Genomic DNA, 19,014 nt, shown 5'->3' on the forward strand with positions numbered 1-19,014 from the left:
CTCCTGCTTTGAGATCCATTTAGTGTGGGGGTGGGAGGAGAGTTAGAGCTGGCTACAGCTCCCTGACTGTGATGCTGCAGCTGTCCTGCCTTTGTTATAAGTTAGGGACTGCTCTAAGTATACATCAGCTGTGTGTGGTCCCTAAGGAACCATACTTTTAACAGCAGAGAAATAACACAGCTGAGCGGAGTTGCATCCCTCCAGCACCACCCCGACACACCCCTGCCCTCCTACAAAATGTATCCGACGCTGGAATGTGGAGATGGTTGCACAGGATCCAGCTACACTGGTTTTATACTAGCTGGCAGCTTCCCCCTTCCACACGGGAGGAATTCTTCTTTGGCCAGTTTGGACACATTCTAGTTCCTTTGCCATCTGAGCAGTGCAACGGAGCTGGATTGCAGAAGAATCTCTCCAGTAGTGTGGATGGGGCTTTCAGATGTAATACTCAATCTGCACTCAGGCAAAACTCCCACTGGAGTTAATTGTGGCCATGGAGGATGAGGCAGGTTGCTGACGCTTTCAGGAAAGGTGTTGAGCCCCTTGTTCCCACTGGCTGGAGTTCTACTTGAGTAGAGCCTGGTTCTGCAGTCTTTAAGGTTGCACATGAATTTGTGTGGTCCAACACTCGTGAGTGGCCACTGACTGTTTGGGTGACCAAATTGGGATATCTTGGGCTTGACTTTTTTCAGAGGTTCTGAACACCGGTAGTCCCCATTAATTTCAGCTGGAGTTGTGGGTTCTTGGTACTTATGAAAATCAGGCTCAGGATGTCTGAACCGGGGTATCAAAAATCCATGGCCTCTTTTGAATGTTTTAATTATAGTGATTGCTTTAGCTTTTGAGACTATAGCAGAATATACCTTGATTTAAGCTAAGAGACCTTAAATGGAAGTAAGTACGAACAGACTTTCCTTTCTTAGGTTAAGACAGGTAAAATAATGACACAGTGAATCATTTCAGAGAGAAACTTTCAGCAAAAAATGACTTTCCTAAAGAGGTTTCACTGGCTCCTTTAAAAAGATCTTTGAAACACAGCTGCTTCTAAAACAAGGCCAAGAGTTCCTTGGACATGAACATCGTCCTCATTATGGTTAATTAAAACAAAGTTTGAAAGGCTCAGGCTTGCAAACCACATTTAAAAAAACCCCAAAAACGCTCTAGAGCAGCAGACTATCATGGTTTACAAGACTTTGATTGTATTTGTTCAGTGCTAGGAATGGATCCAAGCAGGATGTGTTCAAATGTCTGGAAGATCTGTCATGATTTCCGTGCAAGATGATGCTTAAATAACAAAAGCAACCAAGCAATTCTGCCGCAAACAATATTTAACGCAGACTGGAATACACACGCTCTACATGCATTTGGAGGTGAAACGAACTCCTGAGCAGAGAGATTATTAGGGTTTAAGTGGTGCATAGTCTCTCAGCATAGAAGTGAATTTCACCCAAAATACATTGTTCAGAATCTCTCATTTCTACAGCCTCAACTCTTCAATAACTACTTCAGGCCCAATTTCATCCTGAGTGTCATTCCCCTGAAGTCAGTGAATTTCATGAAGGATAAATGTGGCTTTGTGGTTTATGTGATCCTGTCCATTAATGCAAAGTGGGATGTAAAATTGCCCTGTTTAGGAGCATATGCTGTTTGGGCCCTGTTCAGATGATACATGGTGGTGGTGTTAGTGTTAGATGTCTTTTGAATGACTTAGGGGAGATTTCACAGTTAGGTGTCTGGTTCCCATTGAATGTCTATAGATCTTAAGTGTCCAACTCTTGTTTATGCCTTTGAAAATCTTCCCCTTAAGTTCTCTTTTTCCCCCCCCCCCCCCCCCCTCAATGTATCTGTTTTGTTGCTTGCTAGTTGAAGCTTCCTGCAGCAACCTGGCTGCCTGTGGCCATGTATATCTACAGTGTGTGTGTGTGTTTTTTTTGAGAGGAGGGGGAAATAAAAATAGAAATTAGTTAATGAGAAGGACCTATAAAATGACCGGATCACATGTGTTTAATGGAAGGCCAGAGATGGTGAGGCTAAGCTTTTAGTAGCATTATGACAGTTTAACTTCACAGGCCATTCCCTGCTTAAGCGTGAAGTTGGGGTGCAGACAGGAGATCTCTTAAGTACTTTTGCAAAGGAACCTGCTGCATTTTTCCTGAGAATTGGTGCTTCAGACTTTGAGACCCTTCTGTAAGAGCCCCACCATGGAGACACTGCCAGGTGCAGCGCTTACTACTGTGAGTAATCCTATAATTTCAAGGGGACAACTTGCAGAGGGATTTGTGGACAAGAGAGACTGCAGACCCAGGCTGTTAGCTTCGCCATGCAAGCCTTGCAGGGGAAGCTTTCTATGTCCCTTCCTCTGGACCCACTGAGTGCTCCCTCTGGGTACAGGTACTGCAGGAGCAGCTGAGTTTTCATCCCTCCATGTGGACAAGAGGGGAGAGCCACATGGCTCTGGGAGGCATCTTCTCTGCTTTGCTCTCCACTGAAATGTAGCCTCCTCTGGCTCAAACCTAGTCACTGCATAACAGTACTGTGCAATCCTGCAGGGCAGGCAGTGAAGAAAAAATACTGTATCCTGTTGAAACTGTAGCCATGACACACAGTGGCTGGGTTGCTCACCCTCACAGACTGGGCCAGGAAAAACATACTCTGGGGAAGGGCTGTCACCAGCAGAGCACAGAGACTTTGCAGAGTCTGAAGCATCACTTCTCAATTGGCAGGCAGGGAGTGTAGCACCTCCTTTACGTTTTCTTCTGTGCTTGCAACATGATGCTAATGGGGCTGATCTGTTTGTGCAAGGAAGGGCATCTGTGCGGGGAATGAGCTTTGTGTGAACCCCGGTGTGACAGAGTGCTGGAGGCTAGCCAGTGAGCCAGCCCTCTGATCACTTGAGGTACCTCTACTCAAAGAAAAACCCACAGCTGGCCTGTGCTAGCCAACTCAGGCTCCCAGGACCTGGGAGCTGTTTCATTGCTGTGTAGACTTCTGGGCTGAGGCTGGAGTCTGGGCTCTAGGACCTTGCGGGGTGGGAGGGTTCCAGAGCTCATCAGCCCAGCCCAGGAGTCTACACAGCAATGAAATAGGCTTACAGAGCTGAGGCTGCGGGACTGAGTCCTCTGGCATGGGTTAGCAGTGGGGGGTTTTCTTTGCTGTGTAGACGTACCCTTAGGCATCCATTAGTTCCTCTGGGGAAGGCTGATTGGGGAATGTGTCTAATAGCTGATCAGGAACCAGTTCGCCATGAACTGAGGGCTGCAAGAGAAGACACAGGAAGGAGGTGGAGGGAGAGGATTGGGTTAGGTGAGCTCAGTATGTTCTGAGATCCCAAGGGCGGGAGATCTGTTTCTCTGGGCATTGTAGGAAAGGGTGAGAAGCCACTGTAAATACTTCGCTGCACAAGATTGTGTTGGAGGTGATACTATAAATAACGTGGAGGTGCTATTCCCTGGAGAGTCTGAGCGGTTTCTGGGCATCAGATGATGAGGATGGAGCCACCTGGGTTGGCAGTCAGTCTCATAGATTTATTTTACCGGGGACTCTTCTTTGTTGTTGTTGTTGTTCCTGGACTTTGCCGTATTTGCCAGAAGCTGTCTGTGGATTGCTATGTTGGGCTGTGTGCTAAGTGACTGCTCTGGGCCCCTCCCTGACTAGCTTGTAATAAATTCCAGTGCTGGTCATCGGCAGATTGGAGCCTGCTTAAAGTTTGGACTACAAGGGAAAACTTTGAGGAGGCAGAATATAGTTTCCTTGAGCAGAATTTGGATAGGACCTTGACTTAACATACGCTACTACTATGATAGGCGCTTTAACCGCAACACATGGTCAAGACATCAGTGTCATGGTCTAGCTGAACGGTAGCACTGCCATCCCAGCACAAGAATGGGTCATTTGTTTTCTGGATAGCCATGAGGGGAAGAAATTTTATGGGTGAGGAGAATGAGACATTGCTACATTAATGTAAATATGCCCTTCATGTAACCTTCTCCATTTCACTAAAGCAATCTGTGCACCACACAGACTAGTAGCCAGACTCTGCTGTTAAACATATGTAAATCCAGACTTTAATGGCATTATCTCTGTGTAACTGAGATGCAGATCTGGCCCCCTACATGCTTCCAAGAGGAATAATACATTGAAGCCTCATTTAATAATCTAAACATCCTTGGCCATATTCTGCACTTGCCATTAATGGGGTTGCAACTGTGTGCAAGCTGTCAGGGAAATTTCATTAGTACTGTGCTTAGGTATTATACATTTCTGTCTGAAGAATCATATCCCTAAGATGCAAGTTAGGGGCAAGGACTGCATAATTGGTGCAGACATTTGATGTGGCTTTTATGTTTTGTTTTGCTGTGACCATAGAGATGGAAGGAAAGGACAAGCTTGTGAACTAAAAAACAATGACCTCAGAGGACTTTTGAAATGCGTAGGTTGCTTATTTAAAAGCAGACGAGACAAGCTGGACTGACTCTTGAAAATGAGTCATTTTAGATGGTGAGAAAGCCAATGCAATCAGATGCCCATCTGTAATATTTTTCTAAGCATAAATGTTTCAGACCAGTAATTTGTATGGGCTACCTATTAAACAAAAGTTAGTGAAACTCCTATTTCAATAGTGATCTCTGCTTATCCAGTAAGTTCTCTGACCTTGTTCCTTTGCAGAGGAAATCCTCAGATGTCCCAATTAGGCAACCTTATGTTGTCAGAGTGATGTAAGAGGCCTGGACCAGAGAGGCTGGCATCTGGCTCAATGTGTCCTTAAGCCTGAATGGTGACGTACTGCAAGAAGATAAATCTCTCTGGAGGATGGAGAGGGTCATGTATTGCACCCTCAGCAAGTTTGCAGATGACACTAAGCTGGTGGGGGAGAGAATAGATATGTTGGAGGGTAGGGATAGGATACAGAGTGACTTAGACAAATTGGAGGATTGGGCCAAAAGAAATCTGTTGAGGTTCAGCAAGGAAAAGTGCGGAGTCCTGCATTTAGGATGGATGAATCCCATGCACTGCTCCACACTGGGGAACAACTGGCTAGGCAGCAGAAAAGGACCTGGGGGTTACAGTGGACAAGAAATCAACAGTGTGCCTTTATTGCCACGAAGGCTAACGGCATATTGGGCTGCATTAGGAGGAGCACTGTCAGAACATCGAGGGAAGTGATTATTTCTCTTGATTCAGCACTGGTGAGGACACATTTGGAGTACTGTGTCCAGTTTTGGGCCCCCCACTACAGGAAAGATGTGGACAAATTGAAGAGAGTCCAGCAGAGGGCAACGAAAATGATTAGGGGGCTGGAGCACATGACTTATCAGGAGAGGCTGAGGGAACTGGGCTTGTTTAGTCTGCAGAAGAGAAGAGTGAGCGGTCTTCAAGTACCTGTAGGGGAGAGTTCCGGGGAGGATGGAGCTAGGCTGTTCTTGATGGTAGTAGATGACAGAACAAGGAGCAATGGTCTCAGGTTGCAGTGAGGGAGGTCTAGGTTGGATGTTAGGAAAAACATTTTCACTAGATGGTGAAGCTTGAATGGATTACCTAGGGAGGTAACCGTCCTTAGAGGTTTTTAAGACCCGGGTTGACGAAGCCCTGAGTGGGCTGATTTAGTTGGGGTTGGTCCTGCTTTGAGCAGTGGGTTGGACTAAATGACCTCCTGAGGTCCCTTCCAACCCTAATCTTCTATGATTCTTACAGAAATAAACCTTTGTTTGAGGTTAACATTGTAGAAGGATAATGACATAAGAAACTTTTAACACTTGTGCTGTCCTGTGTTTCAGTGAATCAAATTTGGCAGCATAAATAAATGTGCCTAGAAATTTGCTGTGATACAACACTGCAATAACTTATTAGATCTTCTCACTCCAAAGTGCTTTACAAAGTAGGAATCACTTACTTCACCTGCTTCTGAAATGTGTGCTGAAATTCTGCCACCACTGAGGTGTACCTGTTTAATAGCACACAAAAACATCACACAACACTGTGGGACCAGAAGTGGAGAATAGAACATCCACTTGAAACTTCAGGAGGAATTTTGGGTAGGTGGAATGCAATTATCTAGGTTGGACTCTCCCTGAGACACAAGTGCTGTGCTGTGGGATTGCAAGTGACCATGAGTAGGCAAAACTTTAGTTTTAAGACTCCTGAAAGACCACATCTCCAGTAACACTGTACCCTCTCACTCTGTGCTGGGGTACTGGCTTGGTATTAACTCAGAGGAATGAGTCCGACCTACTGAATCATAAATACTGCTTCCTGCAGCACCTAGGCATTCTTGGAGGGTCAGTATTCAACTACTGACCTGATGTCACCCTGCTTAGATTGTGAGACATGAAGGGATCTCAGCACAGCCCCGTGTGGATGCAGAAGTGAAATAAAAGGTTATTTGGCTTGTGTTACAGTGTGTGAAGTAACTGGATAGCAGCTTTAGCTGACACTTATGCAGTCAGAGTGGCGTGCTTCCAGTGTCTGATTTTTGTTCAGCGTCTTCCCAGCCTGGCTGGCTGGAAGTGCTTTTCCTGGATTTTATCTGACAGTTTTTATTTTTTTATCTTACTTTATTTTATCTGACAGATTTTACTAACAGTTTTCAGCATGCAACAGAAATGGGTACCTGACCTGCCTGATAAATATCTTACTTTCCAAGGAAAGGGTTTCTGTGTGCAAATACTTGTGTTGTGCTAAAAGAAAGCAAGCAGTATTAAGAGCCTCTCTGGAAAACCTTCCCTTTCCTCCCTTCTCAACCTTCACTTCTCACTTTTGACTGTGATCTTGTCAAGTGGCAGCATAATCTAAACAGTCTGGGCATTTCTTAGGTGGGAGAATAGTAGAGAAGAAACCCAGACATTTCAGCAAGTGCTGTGGACCATGGCACTCTTGCCTTTTTAATCAGTACATAATTAATGCCCCAACATGGTATTGGTGGACACTTTTGTTGCAGGGAGGGTGCTGTGTGTGTGTGTGTGTGTGTTTGGTAAGAGGTATAAAACAAAGGTCCTAAGCCCTTACAGTGCAGTGTTGTTGGTTTTTACCTCACCCACCTTGTCTCGCTGAGCACTTACAGGCATTTAAGATCCCACGTATTTTTCTTCCTAAGAGTGTTAAAACAAATGTCTTTGTCTAAACTGGAATTTGGTCAGGTACTGCCTCTCTAAATTCCCTTTTAGAACCATAGCACAGAAGAAATTATAAACAGTCACTGTGTGTGCTTCACCCCATAAGTCGCTGCATTTTAGAGGGGGACACAGCAATTCCTCACTTACATAAGGCCAAATTCTCCATGGCTGTAAGGTGATCTGTACATGTGTACACCAGGGTGAATTTGGTTTATAGAGTATAAAGTGTTTTAAGGATCCTTTAGGATGAGTGCTATGTGAATTTGAGATCATTAGCATTATGAACACAGAGTCTTGAATGCAGTACACGTGTTCCATAGCCTTTATTTAAATGCAGCAGCCCAGTGCTTCTGCATGGAATTCTAAAAGTGTATTGACGTAGGAGTACGCTCTCTGACTCTACTGATCGTCTTGAGGTTCTTGGAGCTGTTGCTTAGAACTGGCACATCATTTTTCTTCTGTTTTCATGCAGTGTCATACTGTTGTACAGATTGACTTTGATCAGTTATAGGATTGTGAGTAAAGCTGTGAGAAACTTGGTGCTTGCGTTTTGCAAAGATTTACATGAATTTCTTCCCAGTAGCATACATCTTTCTGAATTTGGGGTTTTAGAATGAAACCCAAATCTCAGTCATTTGCAACAAATCTTCCTTCAGTTCACACTGAAACCCCACATTTATAGTATATCAGGGCAAAATTATAAAATGGATTAGATTTGCTCATGAGATCTGTGAACTTTACTTTTCATTTTGCTATTTTTTTTAAAGGAGCATACACTTGTGGAGCTATGTAAATATCCTGTTAGGATTCATTTGCCATCCTGTTCCCATGGGCAAATGAATTTTGGTTCACTGCTCTGAAAGTCTCTCTAACAATGGAGAGCTTTAAACGAAGTTAAACCTTTTCTTATTAAAGCAACTGATAGTGAAAGTTGCAATCAATGTTTTTCCAGCACTCCTGATAAAGAGTGCTGCTATGAATGTCTTGATTTGTTTCTGTTTATATGTTGGTCATTCCCTTCCACCTAATGTGAGAAAAATGTGTCCCTTTACACCCCTGTGTTCTGTGAGAGCTGTCTGTTCTCTTAGCTGCTTACCACTACTTTACCTGTTGTTCCTTGGTCCATTTTGCGTGTTAATCCGTTTGGAAAGTTAGTGATTTGGTTTTGAACTTGTATTACTCCAGGCTGTCTAGCTTTCCAGTTACAATCTGCTTCTGTAACCCCAGTGTTTCAAAAAGATCCCTTTCCTTAAGTGGATCCAATAAATTATCAACAGCTTACTCTCTCGCACATATTTTTGTGTGCAGGAAATGTGTTTGCAGACATGGGGCAAAATTTTCACAAGCGTGTACATGATTACTTAGTCATACAGGAGCCAAAGGATATGTCTGTGCTTTGAGCTGGGGGTGCAAATTCCAGCTCTAAAAATAGCATATGGCAGCTAGCCCCTCCAACTGCTCACTCCACTGCCACTGCACTCTATTTTTAATGTGTTAGCTTGATCAGAGCTAGCTCTGATCATGTCTCCTTGAGCTGGCATTTACACCTTCCAGCTAAGAGTGTAGACATGCCCCAAGTCTCACTGAAAGTTGTGGGACTTAGGCTCCAAAGAAGCTTTTGAAAATTTTACCCATTATGTAGAAACAACCAGCAATCACTCTCTGGCTCCATTTAAATCCTAGTTTTCAGCTGTTTGTTTGGGGTGTGGGGGCTTTGTTTGTCCTCTGTTTTGGGGAGCAGGACTGATTGATTGAAGGTTTGTTTTTTGTTTTGTTTTTTCTAGTGATATGTGACCAGTACAACACAGCTTTATTGTGTAGTGTGTCTCATAGAAATGCTATCCCCAAAATGCTTTAGAATTAAATACAGGTGGAGTTCAATAAAAGTAGAAGAGAGAAATAACCATCTTTCCAGATAAAAATTGAAGCAAGATGTCTGCTCCAAATGGCGGCCATTGCAGAGAAGATTTGTCACCAGTTGTCTGTGGTGGTCAGTGCAAACATGTGGAGACAGAAATAAGGTTCCCTTTACTCTAGTGATTTTCTCACTGTTGATCTGGCAGCTGTGGTGGCAGTAATGTAGAGTGGGGACAGGTTACTCTCAGGCTCTCTATGTGTGGCACACACGGGGGTACAAAAAGTCTGCACTTGGCCTACACTAGGGCTTGGTGTAAACTAAAAAGTTAGGATGAGACAGCTACAGTTCTCCAGGTGTGAAAAATCCCTACTCCTGGAGGAGGTAGTTAAGCTGACCTAACCCCTGGTGTAGACAGCACTAGGTCAACAGCAGAATTCTTTCGTAGACCTAGGTACTGCCTCAGTTTACCTACGCTGATGGGAGAGCCCCTCCCCTCGGCATAGGCAGTGTCTACACTAAGGTAGTGTTTAAAGTGTAGGCAAGCCCTAGCACTGTGGTGGAACTGCATCGGTGTTAGGCCAAGGGTTTGTCTTCACTTAAACAGCTCCAGCAGCGCAGCATAGCTCTTTGATGTAGACCCCACCTATGCCAACAGGAGGGGTTCTCCCACCAGGATAGCTAATCCACCTCCCCAAGAGATGGTAGCTAGGTCGACAGAAGTATTCTTTTGTCAGCCTAGTGCTGTCTATGGGATGGGCTGGAAGGTGTGTGGTTGGGCCCGGGTTAACAACATCGCTCAGGGGACGGAAGTTTTTCACACCCCGGAAGATGTAGTTATGCCAGTTTAAAGTCCCAGTGTGGAGCAGTCCCAACAGTGAGTGAATTAAGTCTCTCTCTTTGTAGATAAGGTTGATGAGCCAAGTTGGAGCATGCAGGTTTTAAAACCAATCTCGAATAGACCCCTCAAAGTGACAGACAAATTGGTTGCGTAGTAGAAGTTGTTTCATGCTTCAGTAGCACCTTCCGGCACCGGTTAAGGATCAGGGCTCCATCGTGCTATGCGCTGTGCAGACATGCAGGGTATGTGTGTTTTCAGGGTGGGAGAAGTCCCAGTCCCAAAGAGCCTCCTGAAAGAAAGATGTGTGTCCTACAGGCAGATTCTCTTCCCTGCCCCACTTAGTTGGCTAAAAGGGAGAAGAAATTGACTGACTTCACTTCTTCTGCTGGGGATTCCCCCAGTGTGGGTGTGACATCTTGCTCAGGTAACCCAGAACTATGAGCCATTTTCTTACCGCTCTGCCTCAGCGTGAATGAGTATTGCTGCTGCGAAGCTGTGTGTCAGCTCCCTGACACATCAGCTTGTCTGACTTGCCCAGCATATTCTTCAGGACACTGCTAGTCCAAACCTTGGCTTGCAGGTAACAATCAGTGAACCCCAATTCCCAAGTTCCCCAGAGATGTGTCTCTGCAGTGTCCAGTCCCTCTCCCTGGGTGCTTTCAAAAGGCATTAAATTTGCTGCCTCCAAAAAGCGCCCGTCAGCCTGTCAGGTTGGCTGAACCCACACTTCACTTCAGTATAACAGCACAGTGAGGCGGCTTTGTAATAAAACAAGAATAAGTTTATTATCAAAGAACATAGGTTTAAGTGATTTCAACTACAGACTGAAAGATATAGGAGAGGTTACAACAACAAAACACGTTTTCAACTTCAGCAGGTTATAATCTTTGTCTAAGTAGGTTTCTCACCTATGGTCATTCCCCTTTGCCTTTCTCAGTTTTCAAGAGCTCTGGGTCCTTGTGTCTCTCAGGTGATGTAGACCAAAATGGCTTTCTGTTCCTGCTTATATTTCCCAAAGTCCATTGTCTCTGTTTCAAGAAGCAGGCAGCCTTCCTGGAGGTACAGCATCCCCTATCGTGATCATTAAAGGGACATCTTCCACCCTATTTGCTAGTTTGATGGCTTTGTTGACCTTATATGTTAGTGTACTTCCATTGTTTCTGGCCTCGCCTTGCTCCATTTCCACTGGAGATGCCGTCAGTAAGGGAAAACAACGTTTCTTTGTCTGGGACAGGCTGGACTTAATGCACTATCTAATATTTAGGAATATTTCCATAATTCCTTACACATCACCTGTACATAAATCGTACAATAATATTAATGATCAGGGTGTTTCCAGAGGACAGCTTACACGATATGCCCAGACTGATGTGAGTTACGGCATGGTGTGCTCTTTGCCTGTTGACATGGAGAGGCTCTCTGGGTCTCAGTGGGGAAGTCCCCACTGTGTATCTAGCTGGCTTCCATGCCACCCCTCCATGTTATGCTCCAGCTGGCTGAAAGTCTCCTAAGGACTGTTTCTAGCTGTCATAGGTTAAAGCTAATCTGCACTGGGGCCAGGGTTGAGCCAGGCAGATAATCAAGAAACCTTAATGGCCTCTGTGCTTCAACTCTGTACTTAGCTGAACAGATCGCTGCCGCAGCAGAGAATGTGGACCAATGTCTTTGCCCCAAAGTATCTCCAATTTTAAGGCATGAGGTTGCCTTGTGCTGGGTTTAACTGTGTGAGGTGTTTTGTTTTCTCTCTTTGCAGGCATCTCTGATGAGGAAATAGTTAATGTTACCCTCCCTACTGGCGTGCCTGTGCTGCTTGAACTCGATGAGAATCTGCGCCCTTTTAGCCGTCATCAGTTTCTAGGTGATCAAGAGGCTATCCAAGCTGCCATCAGAAAAGTGGAAGATCAAGGGAAAGTCATACCTGTGGAGAAGAAATAATGCTTCTGGATGCTGCCACCCTCCCTTTTGCGTGTGGTAATAAGTAGTGCTTTGTGAGCGTTCAATTGCACTTTGTGATCTTAATATTTAAAATTAACAAGTAGAAAGAGTGCTAGTTAGGCATTAGGTTAGTATGCCAACCTTTCACCTTTGAAGACCAGATTTCCAGTCCCAGTGTGGTTACAGGTGAAAAGGAGATGGCTGATTTCATCCTAAGTGATAGTAAGGACAACATAAAATTGCTACAGAATCTGCCACAAATCTTTGCTCACAGGGGGCCCAAACCAGCAAATATGGTAGAGTATATTACAGGTCAGGATTAAGAAGTATTGGTAGAGCTCTGTGGGGAAAGCTTGCACTGCAGAGCATCTGTCTCTCAGTAGTATTTTAAGTTCTTAGCTTTTATGAGCACTAAATGCTCCCAGTTTGCAAAAGGTAAGTATTAGGTTTGTTCTCTACTGGAAGACCTCTTAAGAAGCCCGCTTGTGGCAGGAATGTGTACATGACAGGCGGTTCTCTGTTCATCTTATTGCAGTCATGCTGCAGTGGCTGGGAATGCATTTTTGCTAGCAGCCCATCTTGAAGCACAAAAGAGTACCTTGTGGCTTTACTCTCTCAAGTCTAGTTCTTGCTCCAGGAAAAGTGCAATCCAGTAATAGCTTAGCTGGCTGTTTGTATTAGCTACACATTGAAGTGGGGTGTCCTTGGAAGAAGTCATCTTCTCCCCTGCCCCCTTATGCTTTTAAGACCAGTTTTTAGGGCTAAATTCTGCTAGGTTGCACCAGTGTTAGGTGAAGGATGGCCCAGTGGTTGGGGCACTGACCTGGGATGAGGGAAACTCAGGTTCAACTCCCTGCTCTGCCACAGACTTTGTGTGACTTTGGACAAGTCACTTAGCCTCTCTGGGTATGTTGACACAGCCCACAGCAGTGAGCCTTCTAGGTCAACAGACTCAGGCTTGTGGGGTTTATGCTAGTGCTCTTAAAAATAGCTCTGTAGACAGCACTTTGATGTAGTGGCTTGGGCTCTGAAGCCTAGGCAGGGGGATTAGAGTGCCAGTGTGAGCCCCGCTAGACTGAGTCTGTCGACCCAGGCTGGGAAGCTTACTTCTGCAGGCTGTGTAAACTTACCCTTAGTGCCTCAGGTCCCATCTATAAACTGGGGGACCTAGGGAGGAGATGGGCACCTCTGTGATAAGTGTCTATTGAAATGACACCCCTACAATCAAGTGATTAATGGGATACATATGTAGTGGGATTTCACTGATGTAACTCAATAGACTTTAGCCCTCAAAACGGAGCACAAAGAGATTAGTGTTTCAGACTTGTCATGGACTTTAGCCCTTATTAGAACAAGTACTCTGGATAGGTTTCAAATATTTAACATAACAGGATCGATCCAGCTCTCATTAAAGTCACTGATAACATTCCCATTTACTTTAATAAAGCCCGGTCCAAACCTGTGAAATCCCCGCTTCCACCACCCTGTGGCACTCCAGATTAAATACAAGCAAGTCACGCTAAAGAGTCGTCTTCACTGAACTCTTTACAAACATTTTTGCAAGTGAGATTACTATGGTGTTCCCAAACTTAACTCCTTGCAAGAGCAATACTGATGAGATTGTAATGGTGAGTGGTGTGTGGTATGTGGAGTGCCACAGAATGAAATAAATACAGCTGTTTTCATCATGTGATCTAGTAAATAGTAGAGAACATTAAAATTGACCTCCAGAGTTAATTCCTGTGAACCGCTCATCACAACTACCTATGTTACTTCAGTGTGCAGTGTCTTTTTTTTAAACAAATTTACCTTTATATCGAACATTGTGGTTGGGTTTTTTACATGCACTAATGTCAGGAAATTCCACGTTATGGGTCCTTAATCTCATTTCTCTTGCACTCTGTCTTAAATCTGAATCTGTCCCAGTAACTGAACTCTTTCAGTGGTGCAAATTCCGTCCTCTGTTGCACAGAGCTCCCACTGTCTTCCATGGAAATTGCATGTGCCTATTTGAAGGCAGAATGTGGCCCTTCGTATGTTCATTGCGGCCAAGTTATGGCTGCCGTGGGAACAACTGTGAATTCCCTGGGTGCAGTGCCTGTAAAAAATCTCACATGGAGCTTTTTGCAGTGAGTGGCTTGTTAATTGGATTTTTATAGGTGCAAGGAAAAGACCGCCTCCTGACAAATTGAGTGGCTTTGCCTTGCACTTCTTTAGCGCCCTGACTTTCACAATGTTGTAGTAGCTTGTGTCAGTAAAGCATGCTGACATAGTGCTGGGTATCCTTTCTTTACATGGATGGCCATTGGATTGCTGGTTTGTTTGTTTGTTTGTTTTTCTTTATATTGCACTTGCAAAAGGGGCTAGTGATAGCCTTTGGTGTTTTTAAGATAAAGTTTCTCTTTGTAAAATAAAAACCAGGTAGGTTTCTTCCCTTGTAGAAATAAGACACAATTTACTTTAATCCTCAAATTATTGTGCACTAGATGAGAATCTCTATGCAATCCCCTATACTTCTGACATTACAGCCTGGTGTATGTTTTATGTATATAATATTCATCTGTATATGGTGTTTGAGTTGTAAATGATCTCCTCTGCGGTCGCATCAGTACGTTGGCTGCCGATCGGTGAATGTTTACTCTCTAGAGCCCCATCACTAACATGCATTTCTCTTTGGGGTGAGAGCTCTGACACTAGCACTGTTATGGACATTCGTGAAGCAGCACTAACAGAGACTTCAGCAGGAGTGGAGTCCCTCATCTGTATGGACTGAGATGTACTTAAATGCCTGAACTTGTTGTGGGCGGGAGTGAAAAGAAACATGGGTTATCTAGTATTTTTTTAGCAGAGAAAAATTAGTATAGTTTTGCAAACAAGACTACCAGTGCCCCATGCTGGCCTCCGCTATCTACATATAACTCCCATTGACCACACAGGGATTCATGGACATGTAACTGAGGCCAGAGCATGGCTCTCAGCTGTTCACCATACTGCAATGCCGAAGGAGTGCAACATAGGAATTTTGGAGAACTTGAAGTGCTGCAGCTAAAATGTAATGCTCAGAACTCTGATAAGTAATCCAAACTGCATAACTGCCCGTGCATTTCACGTAACACAAAAGTGGGGCTAGATATCAGTGCCTCATGATCTCACTCAGAAGGGAAAGAGGCACTGATCCTAGGAACACTTGACCTTTAAGTAGAAGATTTGGAGGGAAAGTGCTGAGTAAATGTTCAGAAACCCTAGGTTCCCTCCCAGCAGCCAGCCAAGTGGAGCAAATCGAAAATGGCTTCAAATAGAACTGCGGAAACATGGCAGTTCCACGATTTTTTACAATGCTCTTAACTCAAGAAGCAATGGTAGTGCAGTGGGAAGTTGGGACTGCAGTTATTTTGGCTGAGACTCTGTTTGATGCCAAAGCAGCTTGCTGAGGTTCAGTAGCTATGCTCTTTAGCATTGTCAGTGCGGGGAGCAACAGACTGAGACCTTGATCTTCTCCTTGGTGCTATTCCATGCCCCTCAATAGGGAGCAGAATTGGAGGTCCAGTCAAGGAGTTCCTGAGCACTTACCAGCACTGGTCTCTTGACATCCCTTGTAATTCTGTTACTGACACACACACACACACACACACACACAGGATGTGTGTACTTTAGGACAGAAGCCAGCGTTCACGAGGAAGGGACCTGATCTAAAGGCTTTGTTGTCTTACAGCAAAGGGGTGGATCAGAAGCAGCCTGTTGGCCCTTCTAAATCCATGATTAGAAGGTGCATTTTCCCTTGATTGTGATTGAGCTTCAGAGTTCTGAAAATAATACAGCATTTCCATAGCAGATCTCATGGACATGGGTTGGTTTGCTTATGGGTTTGAAATGTGTGGTTTGTTGTGTGATCCTGTTGAGAACACTTGTAAATACTTATTGTAGAGCTGGCAAGTCCTTTAAAATTCAATAAACCACCTGAAATACAATTTTAAAATGGTTTGGCTTCAGCTCTTTCTTTTTTCTTTCTTCATTTTCCCATAGATAATCAGAAAATGATGGCTTTTTGCAGGTTAACTTTATAATCACCATGGCATTGCACTTTCAATTTAAGGATGCCAAAACGCTTATCAAACTGTCATTTGCATTTCAGTGATGTGTGATGAGCCACTTTTTGGGTAAAACATGGCATGCATACTGCCCAACTTTTTTTCCTTAAATGAAAAGAAGTTGGGGGGAGAGGTGTATGTCCATTTCAAACTCTAGGGGAATTTAGATAACGAGAATTTGTGTAACTATGATTTTTTTAGCTTCAGAATACTGAGGCTTTTAACATTAGAAGTCACAAAAAGTTGGCAACAGTCTGACAATGTTCGATGTCTTTACTTAAAGCTTTGGCTGCTGGTGACAAGCCTCCTTCCCACCCCATGCCCTTTACCTGAAGCAGAACTTTGATCCCCAAATTGGAGAAGTGTCTGACTCCATGAGGTCTGCTAAACCTATTGCTGTTGCTATTGATTTGACATGGAAGACGCTCAGATGCCATGGTGATTGGTGGCAGCATAAAACCTAAGAGAGAAAACCAAGAAGGCAAAGAGAAGCCCCAAAATATATGATCTTAAAACAAAACAACACAAACAATCATGATTTTTTTAAGCCAATCTCATAACTTTGGGCGGCCTGACTGTGATGTTTTGGAGTCTCACACACTGGGAAGGGGTCTGAAACTGCCTGCCTGGTAACCTTGGCCTGGCCTTCATGCTGTGCAGCTTTGGTTCCATTTCCTGACAGCACTTGCCTGCCCACAAGGACAGTGTCTCACATTGGCTTCCACCAGCCGGGTTGCTCTTTGCAGGGTGACACCAACCACCCTTCTAGTCTTAGTCTCCCTACATTCATCCTTCTTGAGTTCTTAAGTACCAGACGTTTGGACTGTTCCCCTCTGGTTTGTCCGCCCCAAAGGTGTGAAACCTGCCCTCCCAGGTATCAGTTCACTTTGGCGCACACACTCAGCACAGTTTGCACAACAGAAACCTGGCTGGCCTGAAAATAAATGTAATACAAAATCACAAAAATCACAGATTCCAAGATGAACTAGTGCAGGAGAGCAAATGTATACAAGTTACACAGCAAATCAGCCAAGGCACAATCTCAGGCTTTTACAATTCCATATTTGATAAAATCTCTTTTCTAATACTAGTTACCTATTGCCTTTGAACAGTTTCCCAGCATACCACTACCTGGAGGGGGCACTAGCATTCAGTTTCCTGTCTAGAGGCTATTCCTCAATTTCTGGATGAAACTTCAGCTTTACACCTCCTTCTTAAATCTTCCCCCCTCACCCCTTTGGCATGGTGATGCATGCTTATTCAGTGCCGGGGAAATTCTCTCTTGACTTGATAGGTGGGATGTCTCAATGTTGTCCATTATCGGTTGTCCACTTATGGTCCATTATTTTTCCTGGGCTGCACAATCAATGAGTACTTGAAGTTCATTTCACGTAAACTATCTGTGGAGGTGTCCCTCCCTACTGTGATGTGTAGTTAAAATTATAGCACAGATTAGGAACACAGTTTTTTATATACATAGATTCATAACCATGTGTATCTCATAATGACCATTACATTCAGAACATTACAAGCTTTCATAAAAGACCTTTCTTGATCTACATTTATAGTACAATAATCCAGTATGCCATCAGTTGGTTTAACTGCTCATTTTCTCTTCTCCCCTTGGGGTGTCTGGGCCCTGGTTTTCATGCCGATTCATGATTTATTTTTTATACCAGTTAGGGTTGGTAATGCCACCACTCAAGTGAAAGGTGCCCTGGGATTTAAGGAGAACAGATGTTCAAGAACTCTATATAACTCTGCTGAAAGATGGCACCACCAGCAGTGCCCCTTAGCCAATGCAGAGCATGGTACCAAGTTATGATTTAGAAGGAAGAGCACCTCCTGGGTCGTCAACATCATTTCCTTTATTCAAACAAAAGAACAGCTGAGTGTGGGCTTGGCCTGATGACTCTGCTCAGTTTTAGATCAGAAAAGTTACAGAGCAAGGGCCACTGACTACAGCCAACCTTAACAAGGGCTTGAAAAAAATCCATTGAGCAGGGGGGCTAGGGCAACTCCTTGGCTAGAGCCATCACCTTCTGCAGAACCTACACTTACTATTTTTGTAATGAACGCTCATAGTTGTGAAGGTAACGTCCAAATGCAAATTGAGTCCAAGACAATCTAGTGCTGCTTTCCTAAATCTTCAGTCAGAATGCTCTGTTGCTGCCGCTGCTCAAATCTTCTCCAAGGTGCAGCAAGATGAAAACTGGCCAGAGTCTTGTCAGTCTTCAGTGCTGGTTTCCAACCACCCACAGTTTCCTCTGGCAGCAAGGTAGCAGAGGAGCATCAGGACATGCAATGGTGGTGCAGCCATGTTTGGGCCCTGGCTTTTAGAGAGAACAGGTGGGTGAGGTAATATCTTCTGTTGGACCAACTTCTGTTGATGAGGGAGACAAGCTTTCAAGTTTACACAGAGCTCTTCTTCTGGTCTGGGAAACATACTCAGTGTCACAGCTAAATACAAGGTGGAACAGATTGTTTAGCACAAGTAGTTAACACATTTCAAGGGACCATTCAAGGTGAAGTGATCAGTAAACACCACTCCAGTCATAGGGGGGAAAAAGAGAGAGGAGAAAAAATATGGGAGGGATTTTTAGTGGGTTATAGATTGTTGTGTAAGTTATAAATCCAGTACCTCTCTTCAGTCCATGCTTTTTAGTGTCAGCAAAGTTATGAATTTAAGTGCCCAGGTTTGTTTGAAGGTATTGTGCAGGTTTCCGTTAAGGAGGAGGGCTGATGTCAGAGATGGAGTGATTGCTTTAGTGAAAAGTGTTCACCCACAGGTGTGTTTGTCCTAAATAATTTTTCTGTGAGAGTTCATTTGTAGCATGGTTTCACCCACATAGTTGTTATTGGGACACTTAATGCACTGGATGAGGTACGCCACATGATGGGCATGTGTACGATCCATGGATCTTGAAAGGAGTGTTGTATTGTAGGGGTGTTGATCATTGTAACAGTGGAGACTGGAGAGAAGTCTGCTGTGTTTGCCTCTGTTCTGGCAGGGTCAGTGCTGCTTCGAGTTGGTGTGTCCTGGCCTGTGAGCAGCTTTCTTCTGATGATGTGCTTGGAGAGGTTAGAAGAGTGGGCTGTTTGACTGGAGAAGGGTTAACTGGTCACTTCACCTTGTCTCTCTAAGCACCAGGCCAGTTGAGCTGCTGCTTTCCCGTTTGTAAAAGT

The 19,014-nt window shown here is 44.2% G+C and overlaps 1 protein-coding gene across 7 annotated transcripts in view; it reads left to right on the forward strand.

The window, feature by feature from the left end:
- The window catches only part of BPGM (bisphosphoglycerate mutase), a 39,485-nt gene extending 23,666 nt beyond the window's left edge, over positions 1-15,819 (forward strand). For 6 of the 7 annotated variants that reach the window (XM_067559119.1, XM_067559124.1, XM_067559118.1 and 3 more), the window contains one exon: positions 11,559-14,157. In XM_067559119.1, the coding sequence (XP_067415220.1) occupies positions 11,559-11,740 (182 nt within the window). In that variant the 3' untranslated portion in view covers positions 11,741-14,157. Of the gene's footprint in view, positions 1-11,558; positions 14,158-15,763 lie in introns of those variants that run through there. The other variant, XM_067559122.1, reaches the window with a different exon arrangement.
- The last annotated feature ends 3,195 nt before the right edge of the window (positions 15,820-19,014 follow it).

Source organism: Emydura macquarii, unplaced genomic scaffold (assembly GCF_026122565.2).
Source record: "Emydura macquarii macquarii isolate MOO-44397 ecotype Brisbane River unplaced genomic scaffold, CSIRO-AGI_Emac_v2 contig_2205, whole genome shotgun sequence".
Lineage (NCBI taxonomy): Eukaryota > Metazoa > Chordata > Testudines > Chelidae > Emydura > Emydura macquarii.